Here is a 20436-nt window from a genome sequence, read left to right as displayed (position 1 = left end):
ATCTACCTGTTGCCAAACATTTTTGTATCCCTAATCACAGCACCATGGACATGAAATTATTGGTATTAAAAGAAAACTTCAAATCTCAGAAAGAGAAATATTTGGGAATACAAAACAACGTTTGACACACTCCGTGCAGAAAAAAATGTGTATTTATGTCTTCCGATATGAACTAAGGAATGTGCTCCTCAGACCATTTTGGAGTATCACAACCATGGACCAGACCTCAATCACAGGACAGTAAAACTTTCACACTCCTAATCTATGTGTTCCAATATTTATGGCCATAACGGTTTCTCCTCTTCCTATGCTGATAGTTCTGCTTCTCTTATTTATTGCATTATTCCTGTGCCTTGTTGTGTATAAATATGTGATTCTTCAGATTTTGTGTTATTTTCAGTTCTTCAAGGTCGGGTTGAGGGCTTATATACAGCATTATAGAATGCTGTATATAAGCCCTGAAAGGTGATGGACGTACCTTATATCAGCCAAAACTGCTGACAGGTTCCCTTTTTCTATCCGTAAATTGAGAATTTTGAGAATAATATGTCAAGGAGGAAAAAGAAGCAGATATCTTTGATAAGATACATTATTATTATTTCATTCATGGTTTACTTTAAAGTACCACTCCAGCGGGGAGGGAGGTAGGCGGGTAGTTTCAGCGCTAGAGTGGTGGTATTAATCTAAGATCCTCGACTATAGTCTTATACTTACTTGCTGCCTTCTTCACCTTTTTTTGATGCCACTTCGATCCTGCAAAGCAATTTTGTGACCACAACTTCTGACTGGCCGAAAGTCAGAAGTAGATGTCACAGGCTCTTAATGTAAGTCTATGAGAGCCAGAATGAGGCTCTCGTATAGACTTGCATTGAAAACTGTCCTCTGGTTCGCTCTAGAGAACACTGGAGCAGGTCACAAACTGCTGGTTCAGTGGTAAAAGTGGTGCTTTAATTGGATAAAAATCTGTCCTGGTCATGTGCACTGATGCATGGCTCTATGAAGGGCCATCCTAAGGCTCAGTGGTTAGCAATCTTGATTCGCAGCACTGGGGTCTTGAGTTCAAATCCCACCAGGGTTAAAGTCTGCAAGCAGTTTGTATGTTCTCCCCTTGTTTGTGTGGATTTCCCTGGGGTAATTCAGTTTCCTCCTACACTCCACAGATATACTGATAGGAAATTTTAATTGTTAGACAGTGCCGATGGGAGATTAGAACAGTGTGCTCCCCGAGATGCATGCTGTAAATGCCGCGGTCATTAACCTGTTAAATGGCACTGTCAGAGGCAGATTACTGAACAATCCAGCCATCATCTGCCGGCATCAAAGACAGAGAGCTGGACAGAGGGTAATAAACATTTTGTGGAAAAGTTTCAGTAAAACTTGTATTTTATTCATTCATAGGGCAGCACGGGGGCTCAGTGGTTCCTTGCAGTGCTGGAGTCCTGGGTTCAAATCCCAGAAAGGACAACATCAAGCAAGGAATTTGTATATTCTCCCCGTGTTTGCTTACGTTTCCTCTGGGTACTCCGGTTTCCTCCCACATTCCAAAGACATACTGATAGGGAATTTAGATTGTGAGCCCCATTGGGGACAGTGATAATGTATGTAAAGTGCTGTGGAATAAGATAGCGCTATATAAGTAAAAGGATAATAAATAAATAATTAAATGAAATCCCTAATATTTGTATACGAGTCCAGTGGGGGGTACTATTTAGTGAGTGGCAGGCTTTCCTGTACGACTGTGCACGAAGTAGCAGCTGGAAATCACTACTAGGATCCGCTCACTGGACTCGTATGCATTCAACCAGAGATTTCAATAAATAAAACGCAGTTATACTGAATGTTTTCCACAGATCAGACACTATGTACAAAGAATGAGACAGGTTCCCTTTAATTAAATAATATCTCAAATAATATCTCATCTTTTTACCTGGATACCGTTGCTCGGGGTCTCCATTCAAGACAACTTCTGGCACATTGTTCACAATGTTCTGAATCAGCCTCTGAGACAAATAGCTGATTCTCTTGTGGTCATACTGTGGGAATACAGGTATACACAAATGACAACACTATCATAACAAAAATCTAACAACAGAAACACAGAATTATAGCACATCGGTACAAAGCATGTTCTGGATGTACGGTAGCTGAGAATACATTTCATTCTTGCAAGTCTTGCTTTCTTGTAAATTACACCTTTTATTTCCACCCTTGTTTCTGGTAGTTTTCTAAACAATGAATGTTAAATCAGTTCTGTCATAAGACTGCACTGCCCAATGTAAGCACAGCATTACTCTTATTAGCCAAAGAGCACAAAAAGAATGAGCATGTAGCTAATAAGAGCAATGCTAGAATACATCATATGCAGAGTTTATGGTCTGGCGTATTGAGGAGTTAATCCCATCCTCACAGTGATTGCAAGGCTGCCATGTGCATAGACCCGTCTCGTAGACACTGCTGGAGAGGCAGCACTCCTCATAGTGACTGCCAGGCTGCCACGTACATACACCCGGCTGGTAGTCACTGCTGGGGAAGCCACACTCCTCATAGTGATTGCCAGCCTGCCATGCACAAACATCAGGCTGGTAGTCACTGCTCGGGAGGCCACACTCCTCAGTGATTGCCAGGCTGCCATGTACATATATCCGACCGGTAGTCACTGCTGGAGAGGCAGCACTCCTCATAGTGACTGCCAGGCTGCCACGTACATACACCCGGCTGGTAGTCACTGCTGGGAAAGCCACACTCCTCAGTGATTGCCAGGCTACCATGTACATACAATACAGACCAGAGGCGTAGCTAGGGTTTCAACTTAGGAAGGGGGGCGAAACATCTGAGTGGGCCCCTAACCAGCTAACCCTGATTACAGCTACGGTTGCGCACTCTAATTGTGAATATAGGGGAACCTCAGAATATGACCCTACTGTTATTGAAAATAAATCTATATACAAAAACGAACATTGACTTTACCGCCATATTGTGACCATATGCAACTTTGATGGTCACAATACTCTGAGTGCCCCTATAGCAGTAATGCTTAAGTGCCCACTTAACATTTAATAATGTCCCCTAAGTTCCCCCATGTACTGCTCCATTATACACAGCATGGTGAGCTTAAAGCTTCCTTATACACAGTCTAAGGCCCCCACAGCTCCCCTATACACAGTATGATGATTCTATAACTCCCCTATACACCGTATGATGTTCCCACTGCTCCCCTTTACACAGTATGATGTTCCCACTGCTCCCCTATAGATAGTATGAGCCCAATGCTCCCCTATACAGTATAATGCTGACAGAACTCCACTATAGAAAGTATAATGCCCCCCAGAGCTCCCCTATATACAGTGTAATGGGCCGACAGCTCCCATATGCACAATATGCCTTCACAGTTCCCTATACACAGTATGATGGGCATGCAGCTCCCGTCAAACAGTATGATGTCCCCCACAGTTCCCCTGTACACAGTATGATGGGCCCACAGCTTCCTTATACACAGTATGATGGGCCTGCAGCTCCCGTCAAACAGTAGGATGTCCCTCACAGTTCCCCTGTACAAAGTATGATGGGCCCACAGCTTCCTTATACACAGTATGATGGGCCCGCAGCTCCCTTATATACAGTATGATGGGCCCGCAGCTCCCTTATATACAGTATGATGGGCCCGCAGCTCCCTTATACACAGTATGATTGGCCCGCAGCTCCCTTATATACAGTATGATTGGCCCGCAGCTCCCTTATATACAGTATGATGGGCCCGCAGCTCCCTTATATACAGTATGATGGGCCCGCAGCTCCCTTATACACAGTATGATTGGCCCGCAGCTCCCTTATACACAGTATGATTGGCCCGCAGCTCCCTTATACACAGTATGATTGGCCCGCAGCTCCCTTATACACAGTATGATGGGCCCGCAGCTCCCTTATACACAGTATGATGGGCCCGCAGCTCCCTTATATACAGTATGATGGGCTCGTAGCTCCCTTATACACAGTATGATGGGCCCGCAGCTCCCTTATACACAGAATGATTGGCCCGCAGCTCCCGTATACACAGTATGATGGGCCCGCAGCTCCCTTATACACAGTATGATGGGCCCGCAGCTCCCATAAACACAGTATGATGGGCCTACAGCTCCCGTATACAAAGTATGATGGGCCCGCAGCTCCCTTATATACAGTATGATAGGCTCGTAGCTCCCTTATACACAGTATGATGGGCCAGCAGCTCCCTTATACACAGAATGATTGGCCCGCAGCTCCCGTATACACAGTATGATGGGCCCGCAGCTCCCTTATATACAGTATGATGGGCCCGCAGCTCCCGTATACACAGTATGATGGGCCCGCAGCTCCCTTATATACAGTATGATGGGCCCGCAGCTCCCGTATACACAGTATGATGGGCCCGCAGCTCCCTTATATACAGTATGATGGGCCCGCAGCTCTAGTATACACAGTATGATTGGCCCGCAGCTCCCTTATACACAGTATGATGGGCCCGTAGCTCCCTTATACACAGTATGATGGGCCCACAGCTCCCTTATATACAGTATGATGGGCCCGCAGCTCCCTTATACACAGTATGATGGGCCCGCAGCTCCCATAAACACAGTATGATGGGCCCACAGCTCCCGTATACACAGTATGATGGGCCCGCAGCTCCCTTATACACAGTATGATGGACCCACAGCTCCCTTATACACAGTATGATGGGCCCGCAGCTCCCTTATACACAGTATGATGGACTCACAGCTCCTTTATACACAGTATGATGGGCCCGCAGCTCCCTTATACACAGTATGATGGACTCACAGCTCCCTGTCATGGTTTGGATGCCCTGGTCATTTACTCATCCTCCGGCGTATTCACTATTTTGTGGCACTGCTGCAGTGCCGCTGCTCAAACTTGTGAGCGCAGCTTCTGACAGGCCAGAAGTTAGAAGCTATGTCACAAGCACTCAATGTAAGACTATGAGGCTATGTGCACTTGTTGCGGATTCACCGCAGATTTCCTGTGCTTTTTGTGCAGATTTCACCTGCGTTTTACCACTTGCGGAATCCTATACAGGAGCAGGTGTAAAACGCTGCGGAATCCGCAAAAAGAATTGACATGCTGTGGAAAATACAACGCAGCGTTTCCGCGTGGTATTTTCCGCATCATGGGCACTGCGGATTTGGTTTTCCATAGGTTTACATGGCACTGTAAACCAGATGGAAAACTGCTGCGAATCCACAGCGGCTAATCCGCACCGTGTGCACATAGCCTATGAGTGAGAAACAGGCCAGAACGAGGCTCCCACAGACTCACATTGATTAGTGACCTCTGCGCTGCTCCATGAAACACTGGAGCCGCGGACAGGCCACAAACTGCAGGAGACGGAGCCGAGCGGAGACTAAAACAGATGAAAACACCAGAAGGTGAGTATCAGACAGGGGGCAGGGGACGTGGATTTTCAGCACCGCTCCAGCAATTAAATAAAAAATAATGCTGGAGTGGTGCTGTAAATGTGATGCAGCTCTTGGTTATTGCATGCGGGCTCCTTATACTAATACTCATAAAAGACCCAGGTGGTACGTATCAAAAGCCCCCTACCCCCCCAGCCTCCCCAGACAGCAAATATTACATGATGGAGTACATATAATATCAGAACAAAACATTATAATATTCAGCCCCCAGTGACCTGTCTCCCCTCCCCCACTTCAGCCCCAATGCCCCCATCGTCTCACATCCACCCCTAAGTATGTCCCACCTCACCCACCTTCTGCCCTCACAGCACCCAAATGGTCTCACATTTACCCCCCAGTGTCCTGTCTCCCCTCCCCCACAATACCCCCATAGTCTCACATTCACCCCCCAGTACCCTGTCCCCCCTCACTCACTTTCAGCCCCCCACAATACCCCAACGGTCTCACACTGGCATACCTGAATTTAATAAACCTAATAAGTTCCATCCCCACTTACTGATAAAGCTTGCACTGCAGGCAGGACCAGGAAGTGTAAGTGAAATGCAAGGTGGGCACTAGGACCCAGCGTGCCTGAGTCAATCCCAACGTGCACAGAGTAGTGATGTGTCATTCGCGAACGAGCCGACACAAAGAGCCGGCTCCCTTCTGTGAACGATGGGAGCCGGCACACCAGTGAGAGCCACTAAAATTCCTGAATGGCTCTCACTGGGCGTAAAATCCCGGACTTCGGGAGGCGTAACTCCGCCCGCCTGAGCAAAACCCAGCCCACTCGTCAATGTAATAGGCTCTAAGAAGTGGGCGGAGTTTCTGCAGTAGGTGGGCGGAGTTTCGGACGCCTGAACAGATAGTTAATAGGGATCCATTTAGGATCCAAAAAGAGCCGTTTTGTGAGCCGAAAGAGCCGGCTCTTTTTGGTGAGCGGAGCCATGAGAGCCGGATCACCAAGAGCCGGACTGCCCATCACTAGCACAGAGTGAAGAAAAACTGCAGCCAGGAAAAGCTTCATGATCAGGTCAGACGGGCAGCACCATTCACTGCAGGAGGGAGACTGCAGCCGGCCACTGTGCTAGCAGCGTGCAGAGTCTCCGTCAGACGGGAGCAGACATTATACTGCTCTGCTCCTATGCGGTGTTCTGCCTCGTCACAGAAGTGGCCCTGGCTCCCAGTGGGCCCCTTCATGTGACAGGGCCCGGGGCGATGGCCCCCTCTGCCCTCCCAGTAGCTACGCTACTGGTACAGACCAAAAGTTTGGACACACCTTCTCATTTAAAGATTTCTCTGTATTTTCATGACTATGAAAATTGTACATTCGCACTGAAGGCATCAAAACTATGAATTAAAACATGGGGAATTATATACTTAACAAAAAAGTGTGAAATAACTGAAAATATGTCTTATATTCTAGGTTCTTCAAAGTAGCCACCTTTTGCTTTGATGACTGCTTTGCACACTCTTGGCATTCTCTTGATGAGCTTCAAGAGGTAGTCACCGGAAATGGTTTTCACTTCACAGGTGTGGCCTGTCAGATTTAATAAGTAGGATTTCTTGCCTTATAAATGGGGTTGAGACCATCAGTTGTGTTGTGCAGAAGTCTGGTGGATACACAGCTGATAGTCCTACTGAATAGACTGTTAGAATGTGTATTATGGCAAGAAAAAAGCGGCTAAGTAAAGAAAAACGAGTGGCCATCATTACTTTAAGAAATGAAGGTCAGTCAGTCTGAAAAATTGGGAAAACTTTTAAAGTGTCCCCAAGTGCAGTTGCAAAAACCATCAAGCGCTACAAAGAAACTGGCTCACATGAGTGCCGCCCCTGGAAAGGAAGACCAAGAGTCACCTCTGCTTCTGAGAATAAGTTTATCCAAGTCACCAGCCTCAGAAATCGCAGGTTAACAGCAGCTCAGATTAGACACCAGGTGAATGCTACACAGAGTTCTAGCAGCAGACACATCTCTACAACAACTGTTAAGAGGAGACTTTGTGCAGCAGGCCTTCATGGTAAAATAGCTGCTAGGAACCCACTGCTAAGGACAGGCAACAAGCAGAAGAGACTTCTTTGGGTTAAAGAACACAAGGAATGGACATTAGACCAGTGGAAATCTGTGCTTTGATCTGATGAGTCTAAATTTGAGATCTTTGGTTCCAACCACCGTGTCTTTGTGCGACGCAGAAAAGGTCAACGGATGGACTCTACATGCCTGGTTCCCACCGTGAAGCATGGAGGAGGAGGTGTGATGGTGTGGAGGTGCTTTGCTGATCACACTGTTGGGGATTTATTCAAAATTGAAGGCATACTGAACCAGCATGGCTACCACTGCATCTTGCAGCGGCATGCTATTCCATCCAGTTTGCGTTTACTTGGACCATCATTTATTTTTCAACAGGACAGTGACCTCAAATACACCTCCAGTCTGTGCAAGAGCTATTTTACCAAGAAGGAGAGTGATAGGGTGCTACGCCAGATGACCTGACCTCCACAGTCACCAGACCTGAACCCAATTGAGATGGTTTGGGGTGAGTTGGACCGCAGAGTGAAGGCAAAAGGGCCAACAAGTGCTAAGCATCTCTGGGAACTACTTCAAGATTGTTGGAAGACCATTTCTAGAGACTACCTCTTGAAGCTCATCAAGAGAATGCCAAGAGTGTGCAAAGCAGTCATCAAAGCAAAAGGTGGCTACTTTGAAGAACCTAGACTATAAGACATATTTTCAGTTGTTTCACACTTTTTTGTTAAGTATATAATTCCACATGTGTTAATTCATAGTTTTGATGCCTTCAGTGTGAATGTATAATTTTCATAGTCATGAAAATACAGAAAAATCTTTGAATGAGAAGGTGTGTCCAAACTTTTGGTCTGTACTGTACACCCCGCCGGTAGCCAATCCTGGGGAGGCCGCACTCCTCATAGTGACTGCCAGGCTGCCATGTATAAACACACAGCTGGTAGTCACTGTTGGGGAGGCCGCTCTCCTCATAGTGATTGCCAGGCTGTCAGGTGTATGGGAAGGCCGCATTCCTTATAGTGATTGCCAGGCTGCCATGTACATACACCCAGCCGCTAGTCACTGCTGGGGAGGCTGCACTCCTCACAGTGATTGCAAAGCTACCATGTACATACACCCGGCCGGTAGTCACTCCTGGGGAGGCCGCACTCCTCAGTGATTGCCAGGTTGCCATGTACATACACCCAGCCGGTAGTCACTCCTGGGGAGGCCGCACTCCTCACAGTGACTGCCAGGCTGCAATGTACATGCATCTGGTCGGTAGTCAGTCCTGGGGAGGCTGCGAAGGAACATGATTGGCCTCGGGGAGACCAAAACATCCAACACCGCGGAGACACCATCACGTGTTTCTCAACGCAGTGATCCAGAACACTGCCCCCATCCCTTATGGGAAATATGCAAATGCATGTAGGATAGCTGCGGAGACACCATCACGTGTTTCTCAACGCAAGCAGTGAATAGCCAGACCTTTCCCCGGGAAGGAACAACCACGGGAAGGGCAGCATCCAATAAAGGAAAACATCCAATACAGGAAAACCACCTATGCCAAGCATGGTATCCATCCACAGACAGCTGTTTCGGGGTGTTTGCCCCTCATCAGTGTGGAGTAGGAATCTGGCTATTAGGAGCAGTGCCTAGTAAAAGGCTGCGAAGGAACAGATGATTGGCCTCGGGGAGACCAAAACATCCAACACCGCGGAGACACCATCACGTGTTTCTCAATGCAGTGATCCAGAACACTGCCCCCATCCCTTATGGGAAATATGCAAATGCATGTAGGATAGCTGCGGAGACACCATCACGGGAAGGGCAGCATCCAATAAAGGAAAACATCCAATACAGGAAAACCACCTATGCCAAGCATGGTATCCATCCACAGACAGCTGTTTCGGGGTGTTTGCCCCTCATCAGTGTGGAGTAGGAATCTGGCTATTAGGAGCAGTGCCTAGTAAAAGGCTGCGAAGGAACAGATGATTGGCCTCGGGGAGACCAAAACATCCAACACCGCGGAGACACCATCACGTGTTTCTCAACGCAGTGATCCAGAACACTGCCCCCATCCCTTATGGGAAATATGCAAATGCATGTAGGATAGCTGCGGAGACACCATCACGTGTTTCTCAACGCAAGCAGTGAATAGCCAGACCTTTCCCCGGGAAGGAACAACCACGGGAAGGGCAGCATCCAATAAAGGAAAACATCCAATACAGGAAAACCACCTATGCCAAGCATGGTATCCATCCACAGACAGCTGTTTCGGGGTGTTTGCCCCTCATCAGTGTGGAGTGGGAATCTGGCTATTAGGAGCAGTGCCTAGTAAAAGGCTGCGAAGGAACAGATGATTGGCCTCGGGGAGACCAAAACATCCAACACCGCGGAGACACCATCACGTGTTTCTCAACGCAGTGATCCAGAACACTGCCCCCATCCCTTATGGGAAATATGCAAATGCATGTAGGATAGCTGCGGAGACACCATCACGTGTTTCTCAACGCAAGCAGTGAATAGCCAGACCTTTCCCCGGGAAGGAACAACCACGGGAAGGGCAGCATCCAATAAAGGAAAACATCCAATACAGGAAAATTACCTATGCCAAGCATGGTATCCATCCACATACACCCAGCCGGTAGTCACTCCTGGGGAGGCCGCACTCCTCACAGTGACTGCCAGGCTGCCATGTACATGCATCTGGTCGGTAGTCAGTCCTGGGGAGGCGGCACTCCTCATAGCGATTTGCCAGGCTGCCATGTACATACACCTGGCCAATTGTCACTACTGGGGAAGCCGTACTCCTTATAGTGATTGCCAGGCTGCCATGAACATACATCTGGCCGGTTGTCACTCCTGGGGAGGCTGCACTCCTCAGTAATTGCCAGGCTGCCATGTACATACACCCGGCTGGTAGTCACTGCTGGGGAGGCCGCACTCCTCATAGTGATTGCCAGGCTGCCATGTACATACACCCGGCAGGTAGTCACTGCTGGAGAGGCCGCACTCCTCATAATGATTGCCAGGCTGCCAAGTACACACACACGGCTGGTTGTCACTGCTGGGGAGGCCGCACTCCTCAATAACACACCAAAACCGAACTACGTGTCTGTTGTATTCTCTGACCACACCTATTACCAAACAGCACAACATTTGCATGTCATTTAGCTGGCAGGAGAGCAGACCTCTCGCCATATTATGCTGCCCCAACATAAAATTCACATAATCTAATCTAGAAATATATACACTGCACAAATTACTACTGATCCGTTACCTCAATCTCCTGTTCAGCTACTTCACATGCTGCACCAAACCCAACAGCGAGTGGTGCTGGTACTGTCCCAGATCTCAGACCTCTCTCCTGCCCTCCACCACTGATTAGGGGCTCCAGTCTTACTCTAGGTCGCCGACGAACATAAATGGCCCCTATACCTGAAACATGAATATAAATTGAAAGTTATCAAAGTAAAAAGGAATATGTTTACATATTATGAGTTAAAGGGAATCTGTCAGCAGGTTTCTACTATGTAATTTGATAGCAGCATGATATAAATACAGAGACATGGATTCCAGCAATGTGTCACGTACTGGGATGCTTGTTGCAGCCTAAATAAAACCAGCAATTTTATCAGCAGGAGATTATTGCCGGAGGACTAGTTTTCTCATGCCGTGTAGTCCTCCTGCTATGTGTAACTCTGCCCCCACCACTGATTGTCAGGTTTCTGCCCATGCACAGTGTACACAAAAAGCTGCCAATCTGTGGTGTGGGCGGGGTTATACAGAGCTCAGCATTCAGAGAACTGCTAGATCTTTAGCAGAGAAAACATGGATTTTATTAAAATAAAAACATGAAGACGGGCAAGAGATACATCGCTGGAATCAGTGTCTCTACGCCTACAACATGCTGCTCTCAGATTACAGAAGAAAAAAAAAACTGACGCCAGATTCCCTTTAAAGGTGCCAAAAGTTAACTCCGTGAACAATAAAATAACCAGTGGTTTAAAATACAATGTCTTCATTTTACGCAGAGTTTGAATATCTATCAAATTAATACAGACATTACTATAGCATTTGTGGATTGCAAAGTGTGTGAGAGTTGCTGATTGGGGAAAACCAGAAACAGATGGGTTCAGTTTTTATCTGACTAGTTTTACTTGGCAATGTGTCTGGCAAGTGCTGAGCTCTCCCCTTTAATTGCCATAAAAAGTGTAATTGGGGGTTTCAGTGATGATGGTCAACTAACACCTGTCAAAACTTATAAATATTCAAGGACTTGTGTTTGAATAAAGAGATAATTTTTAATTATCAAAGCTCCAATAAACCCTCCACAATATTACATTGAGTTGTGTTGTAACCAAAGTGGCAAAATGACAGACTCTTGTGATAAAGGAGCTGGGATATCTAGGATAAATACACGACACAAGGACTGCATACCTTTAGGACCATAAATCTTATGTGCACTTATGCTCATGAGGTCGATCTTCATTTGATTCACATTCAGTGGTATCTTGCCTACCGCCTGTGCAGCATCTGTGTGAAAGAAGACTTTTCTGGAGCTGCAAAGATAACCTAAAGACCAAAAAAGTTGCCCAGATTGAGATTTTAGTTTAAGTCAATTAATTTGATTAGAAAGTACTAACCCCACTAAAATGGGAAAAGCAACCAGCTATATACTAGCTGAGCAGATGGTCACTATTTATGTACATATGTTCTAAGTACAGTACAATGCTAATGAAAAGGGAAAAAAAGAAATATACACACATGGTGGGTAAAATAAGTATTTGACACATTGCTGATTTTGCAAGTTTTCCACAAAGAATGGAGTGGTCTGTAATTTTTATTGTAGGAACATTTCAACTGTGAGACACAAAATCTTAAAAAAATAAAAATAAAAACCGGAAAATCACATTGTATGATTTTTAAAGAAGTAAATTGCATTTTATGGCATGAAATAAGTATTTGATCACCTACCAACAGCAGGAATTCTGTCTCTTACAGACCTGTTAGTTTTTCTTTAAGAAGCCCTCCTACTCTGCACTCATTCTCCGGAATTAATTACACCTGTTTGACCTCGCTACTTGTACACTGTGTTCCAAATTATTATGCAAATAATATTTCCTCATATTTTCTCTAAATTACCTATCTGAATTGCAGTCATTGTTATTTTCCAGTCATCTACTATTCTAGTATAATTGCAATGTTTTGTAACAAACTGCCTATGAAAACAGTATCTTTTAAAAAAAAATAAACACTCAAAATGCATGTTCCAAATTATTATGCACAGAAGAGTTTTCAACCTTTTTTTTTTATTTTGAACAAAAAAAATGGTCAATTGTGAAGTTATAAGCATTATCAGCTTATTACAAAATGAAATCACACAGTTTTCAAGTGAAAACTTTATTCTAGGTGATGTTACATTTGCACATAGGACCCCTTGTTCGAAAGAAGCTTCTGAACTCTCTCATCCATTGAATTTGTCAGTTTTTGGATGGTTTCTGCTTCAATTGTTTTGCATGTGGACAGAATACCCTCCCAGAGCTGTTGCTTACATGTGAACTGCCTCCCGCCATCATAGACACTCCTTTTGATGATTCTCCAGAGGTTCTCAATGGGGTTGAGGTCAGGGGAAGATGGTGGCCACACCATAAGTTTGTCCTCTTTTATGCCCATAGCAGCCAGAGATGCAGATGTGTTTTTTGCAGCATGAGACGGTGCATTATCATGCATGAAAAAGATCTTGCTGCGGAAAGCACGGTTCTTCCTCTTGAACCATGGCAGGAAGTGTTGTTTTAGAAACTCCACATAGACTATGGAGTTCATCTTTACCCCTTCAGGGATCATAAAGGGGCCGACAATCTCTGTCCCCATGATTCCAGCCCAAAACATTACTCCACCTCCTCCTTGTTGGCGCCTTAGCCGTGTTTTCATGGGGTGTCCATCAACCAGCCATCCTCCACTCCATCCATCTGGACCATCGAGCGTTGCACGGCACTCATCGGTGAACAAAACAGTTTGGAAGTCAGTCTTCATGTATCGTTTGGCCCACTGGAGCCGTTTCTGCTTGTGTGCAGTGGATAGAGGTGGTCGACAGGATGGCTTACGCACAGCTGCAAACCTCTGAAGGATCCTGCATCTTGTTGTTCTGGTGACATTGGAGGCACCAGCAGCTTCAAAAACTTGTCTGCTGCTATGACAAGGCATTTTTGCAGCTGCTCTTTTAACCTTACGCAATTGCCTGTTGGAAAGAGTCCTCAATTTTTCCTTATCAGCACGCACACGTGTGTGCTGGGAATCAGCTACATACTTCTTGATTGTGCGATGATCACGATGAAGTGTCTTGGCAATGTTGATTGTAGTCATGCCTTGACCTAAATACTACACAATTTGTTGCTTCTCAGCAGCCGACACATCCTTTTTCTTTCCCAATTTGGCAAAAAATGGAGGCTGCTTAATAATGTGGAACAGCCTTCTTAAGTAGTCTTGCCTTTATTTGGACACACCTGCCAAACTAATTTGCACAGGTATCTGCAATTGCTTTCAGTGATATAAAGAGCCCTGACACACATCACCATCAATGAGTTTAAATGACAAACAAAAAAATTCTAACCTTATCACTCCTAAACTCTTTCTGCATAATAATTTGGAACACAGTGTATAAAAGACACCTGTCCACACAATCAATCACAGTTCAACCTCTCCACCATAGCCACGACCAAAGAGCTGTCTAAGGATACAGAGGACAAAATTGTAGACCTGCACAAAGCTGGGATGGGCTACAGAACAATAGGCAAGTAGCTTGGTGAGAAGGGTAAAAACTGTTGGCGCAATTATTAGAAAATGGAAGAAAAACAAGATGACTGTCAATCTTCTCGGTCTGGGGCTCCATGCATGATCTTGCCTCATGTGGTAAGGAGGATTCTGAAAAAGGTCAGGAATCAGTCCAGAACTACACTGCAGGACTAGGTCAATGACCTGAAGAGAGTTAGGACAACAGTCTCAAACATTACCATTAGTAACACACTACACCATCATAAATTGGCATCCTGTGAGCTGGATAATATATTCATTCCCCCATTTCAAGATCGCCAATGACCATCTAGATGATCCAGAGGAGGCATGGGAAAAGGTCATGTAGTCAAATGAGACCAAAATAGAACTTTTTGGTATCAACTCCACTTGCAGTGTTTGGAGGAAGGACAAGTACTACCCCAAGAACATCATCCCAACCGTGAAGTATAGTGGGAATAACATATGTTGGGGGTGCTTTTCTGCAAAGGGGACAAGACGACTGCACCGTATTGAAGGAAGGAAGGAAGGATCGATGGATGGGTTCATGTATCGCAAGAATTTAGCCAACAACCTCCTTCCCTTAGTAAGAGCATTGAAGATGGGTCGTGGTAGGGTCTTCCTGCTTGACAATGACCTGAAACACATACAGCCAGAGCAACTAAGCAGTGGCTCTGTAAGGCCAGAGTCACACACTACGTATAAAAATACGGTCCGTTTTTGATGGCCGAGATACGCAGAAAATTTCCTGAACAGTGATCCGTATTCAATGCGAGGATGCGATATATATATACATATATACACACACAGACACACACACACACATATATATATGTCATTGAGACACATATATATATATATATACATATATTTATATTTCATATAGGGCTAGATAGCAGAAAAGCCGGTAATTCATTTTCCGGCTTTTGGTATCTCCTTCCCAAACCTGACAGGATATGGGACATGGTTTACATATAGTGAACCATTTCATATCCCATAATTTTTTTTACATATTCCTCACTACTAATCTTAGAAGTGTCTGTGTGCAAAGTTTGGGGGCTCTAGCTGTAAAAATAAAGGGTTAAATCACGGAAAAAACTGGCGTGGGCTCCCGCACAATTTTCTACGCCAGAGTGGTAAAGCCAGTCACTGAGGGCAGATATTAATAGCCTAGAGAGGGACCATGGTTATTGGCCCCCCCTGGCAAAAAACATCTGCCCCCAGCCACCCCAGAAAAGGCACATCTGTAAGATGCGCCTATTCTGGCACTTGGCCACTCTTCCCACTCCCGTGTAGTGGTGGGATATGGGGTAATAAAGGGTTAATATCACCTTGCTATTGTAAGATGACATTAAGCCTGGTTAATAATGGAGAGGTGTCAATAAGACACCTATCCATTATTAATCCAACATTAATAAAGGGTTAAAAAAAACACACACACACACACACACACATTAGGAAAAAAGTATTTTAATGAAATAAAGACACATGGTGTTGTAACAGTTTATTAAACGCTCAATCCAATTGAAGACCCTAGTCACCTGAAACAAAGTTAAAATTAAAAAAAAAAAACAATATCCCATACCTCTCCGGCGTTACAGTCAAGTCCCACGATGTAAATCCATCAGAAGGGGTTAAATAATTTTACAAGTAGAAGCTCTGCTAATGCAGCCACCCCTGCCTGTAAAAACTGGGGAATGAAAGGAAAGCAGGGGAACATAGCTACCTGGACTTTCGGTGCTGCGCCCCCTGCTGGCATAAACTCATATGAACTCGAGCGTGGGAATTTTTCTGAATATTTTCTCACGCTCGAGTTCATATGAGGTTATGCCAGCAGGGGGCACAGCACCGCAAGTCTAGGTAGCTACGTTCCCCTGCTTTACTTTAATTCCCCAGTGTTTACAGGCAGGGGCGGCTGCATTAGCAGAGCATCTACTTGTAAAATTATTTAACCCCTTCTGATGGATTTACATTGTGGGACTTGACTGTAACGCCGGAGAGGTATGGGATATTGTTGTTTTTTTATTTAAACTTTGTTTCAGGTGACTAGGGTCTTCAATTGGACTGAGCGTTTAATAAACCTATATATACCTATACTATGTGTAGACATTAATTTTATCTGTTCTATTCTAACCTGTCCGTGTGATTTTACTGTACACTGCACTTAATTGCCGGCTTTTCTATAGAATACCGGTGCGTATTTCTCGCAAGTCACACTGATGGTCCGTGTGTAATCCGATTTTTTTCTCGCACCCATAGACTTGCATTGGCGATTTTTGGCCGAGATACGCTGACAATCGCAGCATGCTGCGATTTCACTTGGATCCTGAATACGGCCGAGAAAACAACAGATAATAGGAGCTGCCCCCTAGATTAACATTGGGCCGAGTGCTATGCGATTTTTTATCGCATTGCACTCGTCCGTATTACGGTCTAGTGTGACTCCAGCCTAAGAAGCATTTCATGTTCCTGGGGTTACCTAGCCAGTCACCAGACCTGAACCCAATTGAAAATCTTTGGAGGAAATTGAAACTCAATGTTGCCCAGTGAGCCCTGAAACCCGAAAAGCTAAAGAAGATCTGAATGGAGGAGTGGGCCAATATACCTGCTGCAGCGTGTCCAAACTTGGTCAAGAACTACAGGAAACGTCTGACCTCTGTAATTGCAAACAAAAGTTTTTGTACCAAATATTAAAGTCTTGTTTTTCTATTGTATCAGATAATTACTTCATGCATGAATAAGGCTACTTTCACACTGGCGTTAACTGCATTACGTCGCAATGCGTCGTTTTGCCGAAAAAACGCATCCTGCAAAAGTGCTTGCAGGATGCGTTTTTTTCTGCATTGACTAACATTAGCGACGCATTTGCGACGCAATGACACACGTCGCAACCGTCGTGCGACGGTTGCGCCGTGCTGTGGCGGACCGTCGGGAGCAAAAAACGTTACATGTAACGTTTTTTGCTCCCGACGGTCCGTTACATGTAACGTTTTTTGCTCCCGACGGTCCGCTTTTTCCGACCGCGCATGCGCGGCCGGAACTCCGCCCCCACTTCCCCGCACCTCACAATGGGGCAGCGGATGCGCTGGAAAAATGCATCCGCTGCCCCCGTTGTGCGGCGGAGACAACGCTAGCGTCGGGAACCTCGGCCCGACGCACCGCGACGGGCCGAGCCCGACGCTAGTGTGAAAGTAGCCTAAGCCAGCTATGCAAAAAAATAGTTAAAAATCATATGTGATTTTCAGGATTTTGTTAGATTCGATCTTTCACAGTTGAAGTGTACCTACGATAAAAATTACAGACCTCTCCATTCTTTGTATATCTTTGTAAAATGCACACACACTTATATACTGTATATACACACACTTGAGAAAGAAAGAAACTTATCTAGATGTGTGATGAGGACTTTAAACCCCCAGATGCTTCACAGAAATTTATAATGTTGAGCCGTGAAAATAAAAAATAAATAATCAGATTTTTTCCACAAAAATGTTCTTTCAGACCCAATTTTTTTTTTCAAAAGGGTAACAAGAGAAAATGAACCCCAAAAATTGTTGTGCAATTTTCCCTAAGTACGCCGATACCCCATATGTGGTGGAAAACTACTGTTTGGGCGCACAGCAGGGCTCGAACAGAAAGGAGTGATGGTTTGGAGCACAGACTTTGATGGAATGGTCCTTGTGAATCAGGTCGCGTTTGGAGAGCCCCTGTTGTGCCTAAAAAGGGTAAAAATTCCCCAGAAGTAACCCTATTTTGGAAACTACACAGAGAATTTATCTAGAGGCATAGTTATAGTAATGAGAATAATGTTTGTAGTTTTACTGGTGTACAAATTTATAATGTGCTGTTATTTTTGCGGAGTACATTACATTATAAATCAGTTTGAAGTACTGGGACCCTCACCTCCCTGAGTGCCAAACATTGGGTCCTGGAAGACTACCTCCTGAAACTGAAGGAAGGTCCCCATATTCCCTGTAGATTGAAACAGCAAAAAAGTTGCCATCTGTACAATGTACTCTGCATTTTTTTTTTTTTACCATACTTTAGCTTTTCGCCTGGCACTGATCTGAGAGATCTACACCCCCATGTTCTTATTATAATCCAAGATGCAATCTGGCTTTGGGACTTGTGCTATTGTACCCCGGAAAGTGACAAGGAAGTTGTCCTTATACTTGCCCACCAGCATGTTGTCGCTGCATTGGGCTCTGCTGTCGGTCTTTCGTGGCAGTTGCCCAACTGTACTGCTGACAGAGAGGGACTTGAAAAATGGGATGCTGGTGTAAAAGTAATCTATGTAGAGGTGATAACCCTTATCCAGCACTGGGTGCAGCAATCCCCACACTATGTTCCCATTCAGCCCCAGGACAGGGGGAGGGGGCATTCAGGGTGCCCTTCCCTTCATAGACCCAAAATCTGTGGGTGTACCCTGAGGAACTCTAGCACAGCATGTAGAGTTTACCTCCGTACCTGGCCATTAGACTGCTTTCACACATCAGCTTTTTGCTGTCAGGCACAATCCGTCGAATGTTGAAAAAAACGGATCCGTCGCAGATTGTGAAAAACTGATACGATGGATGCAACTAGCTGATCCAGCTAATTGGATCCTAAAATTTAAAAAAAAAAAAAAAAAAAAAAAAACACAGAGCATGCTCAGTTAGAAAAAATAGAATCCGTCGCCGGATTCCGTCATTTGACGGATCCGGCGCCATAGGGTTCCATTATAGCAAATGACGGATGGCGATGGATCCGTCGCAGTCTGTTTTTTTGACGGACACAAAAAACGTTACTTTGTTCGTTTTCTCCGACCGCCGGAAAAACAATTTCGACGGATTTGGCGAAAAACGGATGAAACGTGAGGCCATCCGTCGCAATCTCTTCGCAAATACAAGTCCATGAGAAAAAAACAGATCGGCGGCAACTTTTGCCAGATCCATTTTTTTCAAAATTCGCCGGATTGTGCCTCACGGCAAAGAACTGATGTGTTAAAGCAGCCTTACTGGGCAGGTAATGACGGAATTTTAGCCTCCCTTTGAAATGAACCAAAGCTTTCTCATCTATACAAATCTCCCTTTGGGGGTGTGTACGCCTCAGCAAATTTTCTGAAGTGGTCAACTATTGGCTGAATTTTGTATAGACGATCAAAGTTCGGATCGTCTTGGGGAAGACACTGCGCATTATCACTATAATGCAAAAATGTTTGGATTGCTTCTAGTCGGATGGGGGGACTGGAATAGAGACTGGGGAACTGTTGCTTCTGTGATCACAGATTGGTCACACAGCAGCTACCGTAGGAGACAGATCGCGGGAGGCAGGATACACAGCACAGATTGCAGGAGACAAGAGGCTGGAGACAGATCGCAGGAGGACCACGATGGCCATGATTGAATTTCTCTCTCACTCGCTGGGTAACACAGGGGGCATAATACAACCTCTCAGCAACCGAACTCTGATAAAGATAGCGTGCAGAGTAGTGATCTCCATTGTAGACTAACCCTTCTAGCCCTGAGTGGTCAATAACTAATGTTCAGCCAATCAGCGCCACAGGGGTTAATCAGGAGAGGTGACGTCGCTATCACCAGACCCATTGTGATTGCTGTGATTGGTGCTGGTCAGAATTGATCAACCAATCAAAGTGATCGCCGAGGGGATGAGGGGGGGCCCAGGTCGGGTTGGCATAGACCCCCGAAACGAAGTGCGGGGATAGCCTGCTGTCAGAAACAGTAGCCATCTTAAGTCAGCGCATGTCGTGAAGGAGTTAACTAATGACTGCAACACATAAGGAGTTTGATAGATGGAGGAGAATATCGGAAACTTGCAGTTCAACCACTGGAGCCAATGCTCTACCATGACATCCGGATAATGCAATTTTAAATAACAACAACACATTTTAAGATTTACAACACAATCATGTGCCAGAAATAGCTGGACTGTTTTAACCCATCATCACAACTAGGTATATACTACACAAAAGATGATACTGAGGTCATTTATCAAGTATAGAAAAATACAAAAAACTTTATTGATAAGATACAGTGCATGGGGATACGAGAGGTACATACGCATAATTGATCACACCATGAAATGCAATAAAAATTGGCCACGCCGGGACCCAGTACCATGTAGAGGGGATAACAATGATCACATATCAATAATAAGTATCCCTCCCTTACACCAAAAACCTCCCAATCATTTCAA

General features: G+C 45.2%; 1 protein-coding gene across 1 annotated transcript in view; it reads right to left on the bottom strand.

Moving 5' to 3' along the window:
- The window catches only part of NFS1 (NFS1 cysteine desulfurase), a 52021-nt gene that overhangs the window by 12708 nt on the left and 18877 nt on the right, over positions 1–20436 (bottom strand). The window contains 3 exon segments of the mRNA XM_077251897.1: positions 1928–2033; positions 10730–10887; positions 11890–12024. Of these exon segments, the coding sequence (XP_077108012.1) occupies positions 1928–2033; positions 10730–10887; positions 11890–12024 (399 nt within the window).

The sequence above is a fragment of the Ranitomeya variabilis genome, chromosome 4, assembly GCF_051348905.1.
Source record: "Ranitomeya variabilis isolate aRanVar5 chromosome 4, aRanVar5.hap1, whole genome shotgun sequence".
Taxonomy (NCBI): Eukaryota; Metazoa; Chordata; class Amphibia; order Anura; family Dendrobatidae; genus Ranitomeya; species Ranitomeya variabilis.
This window is presented reverse-complemented; position numbering and strand designations above follow the sequence as displayed.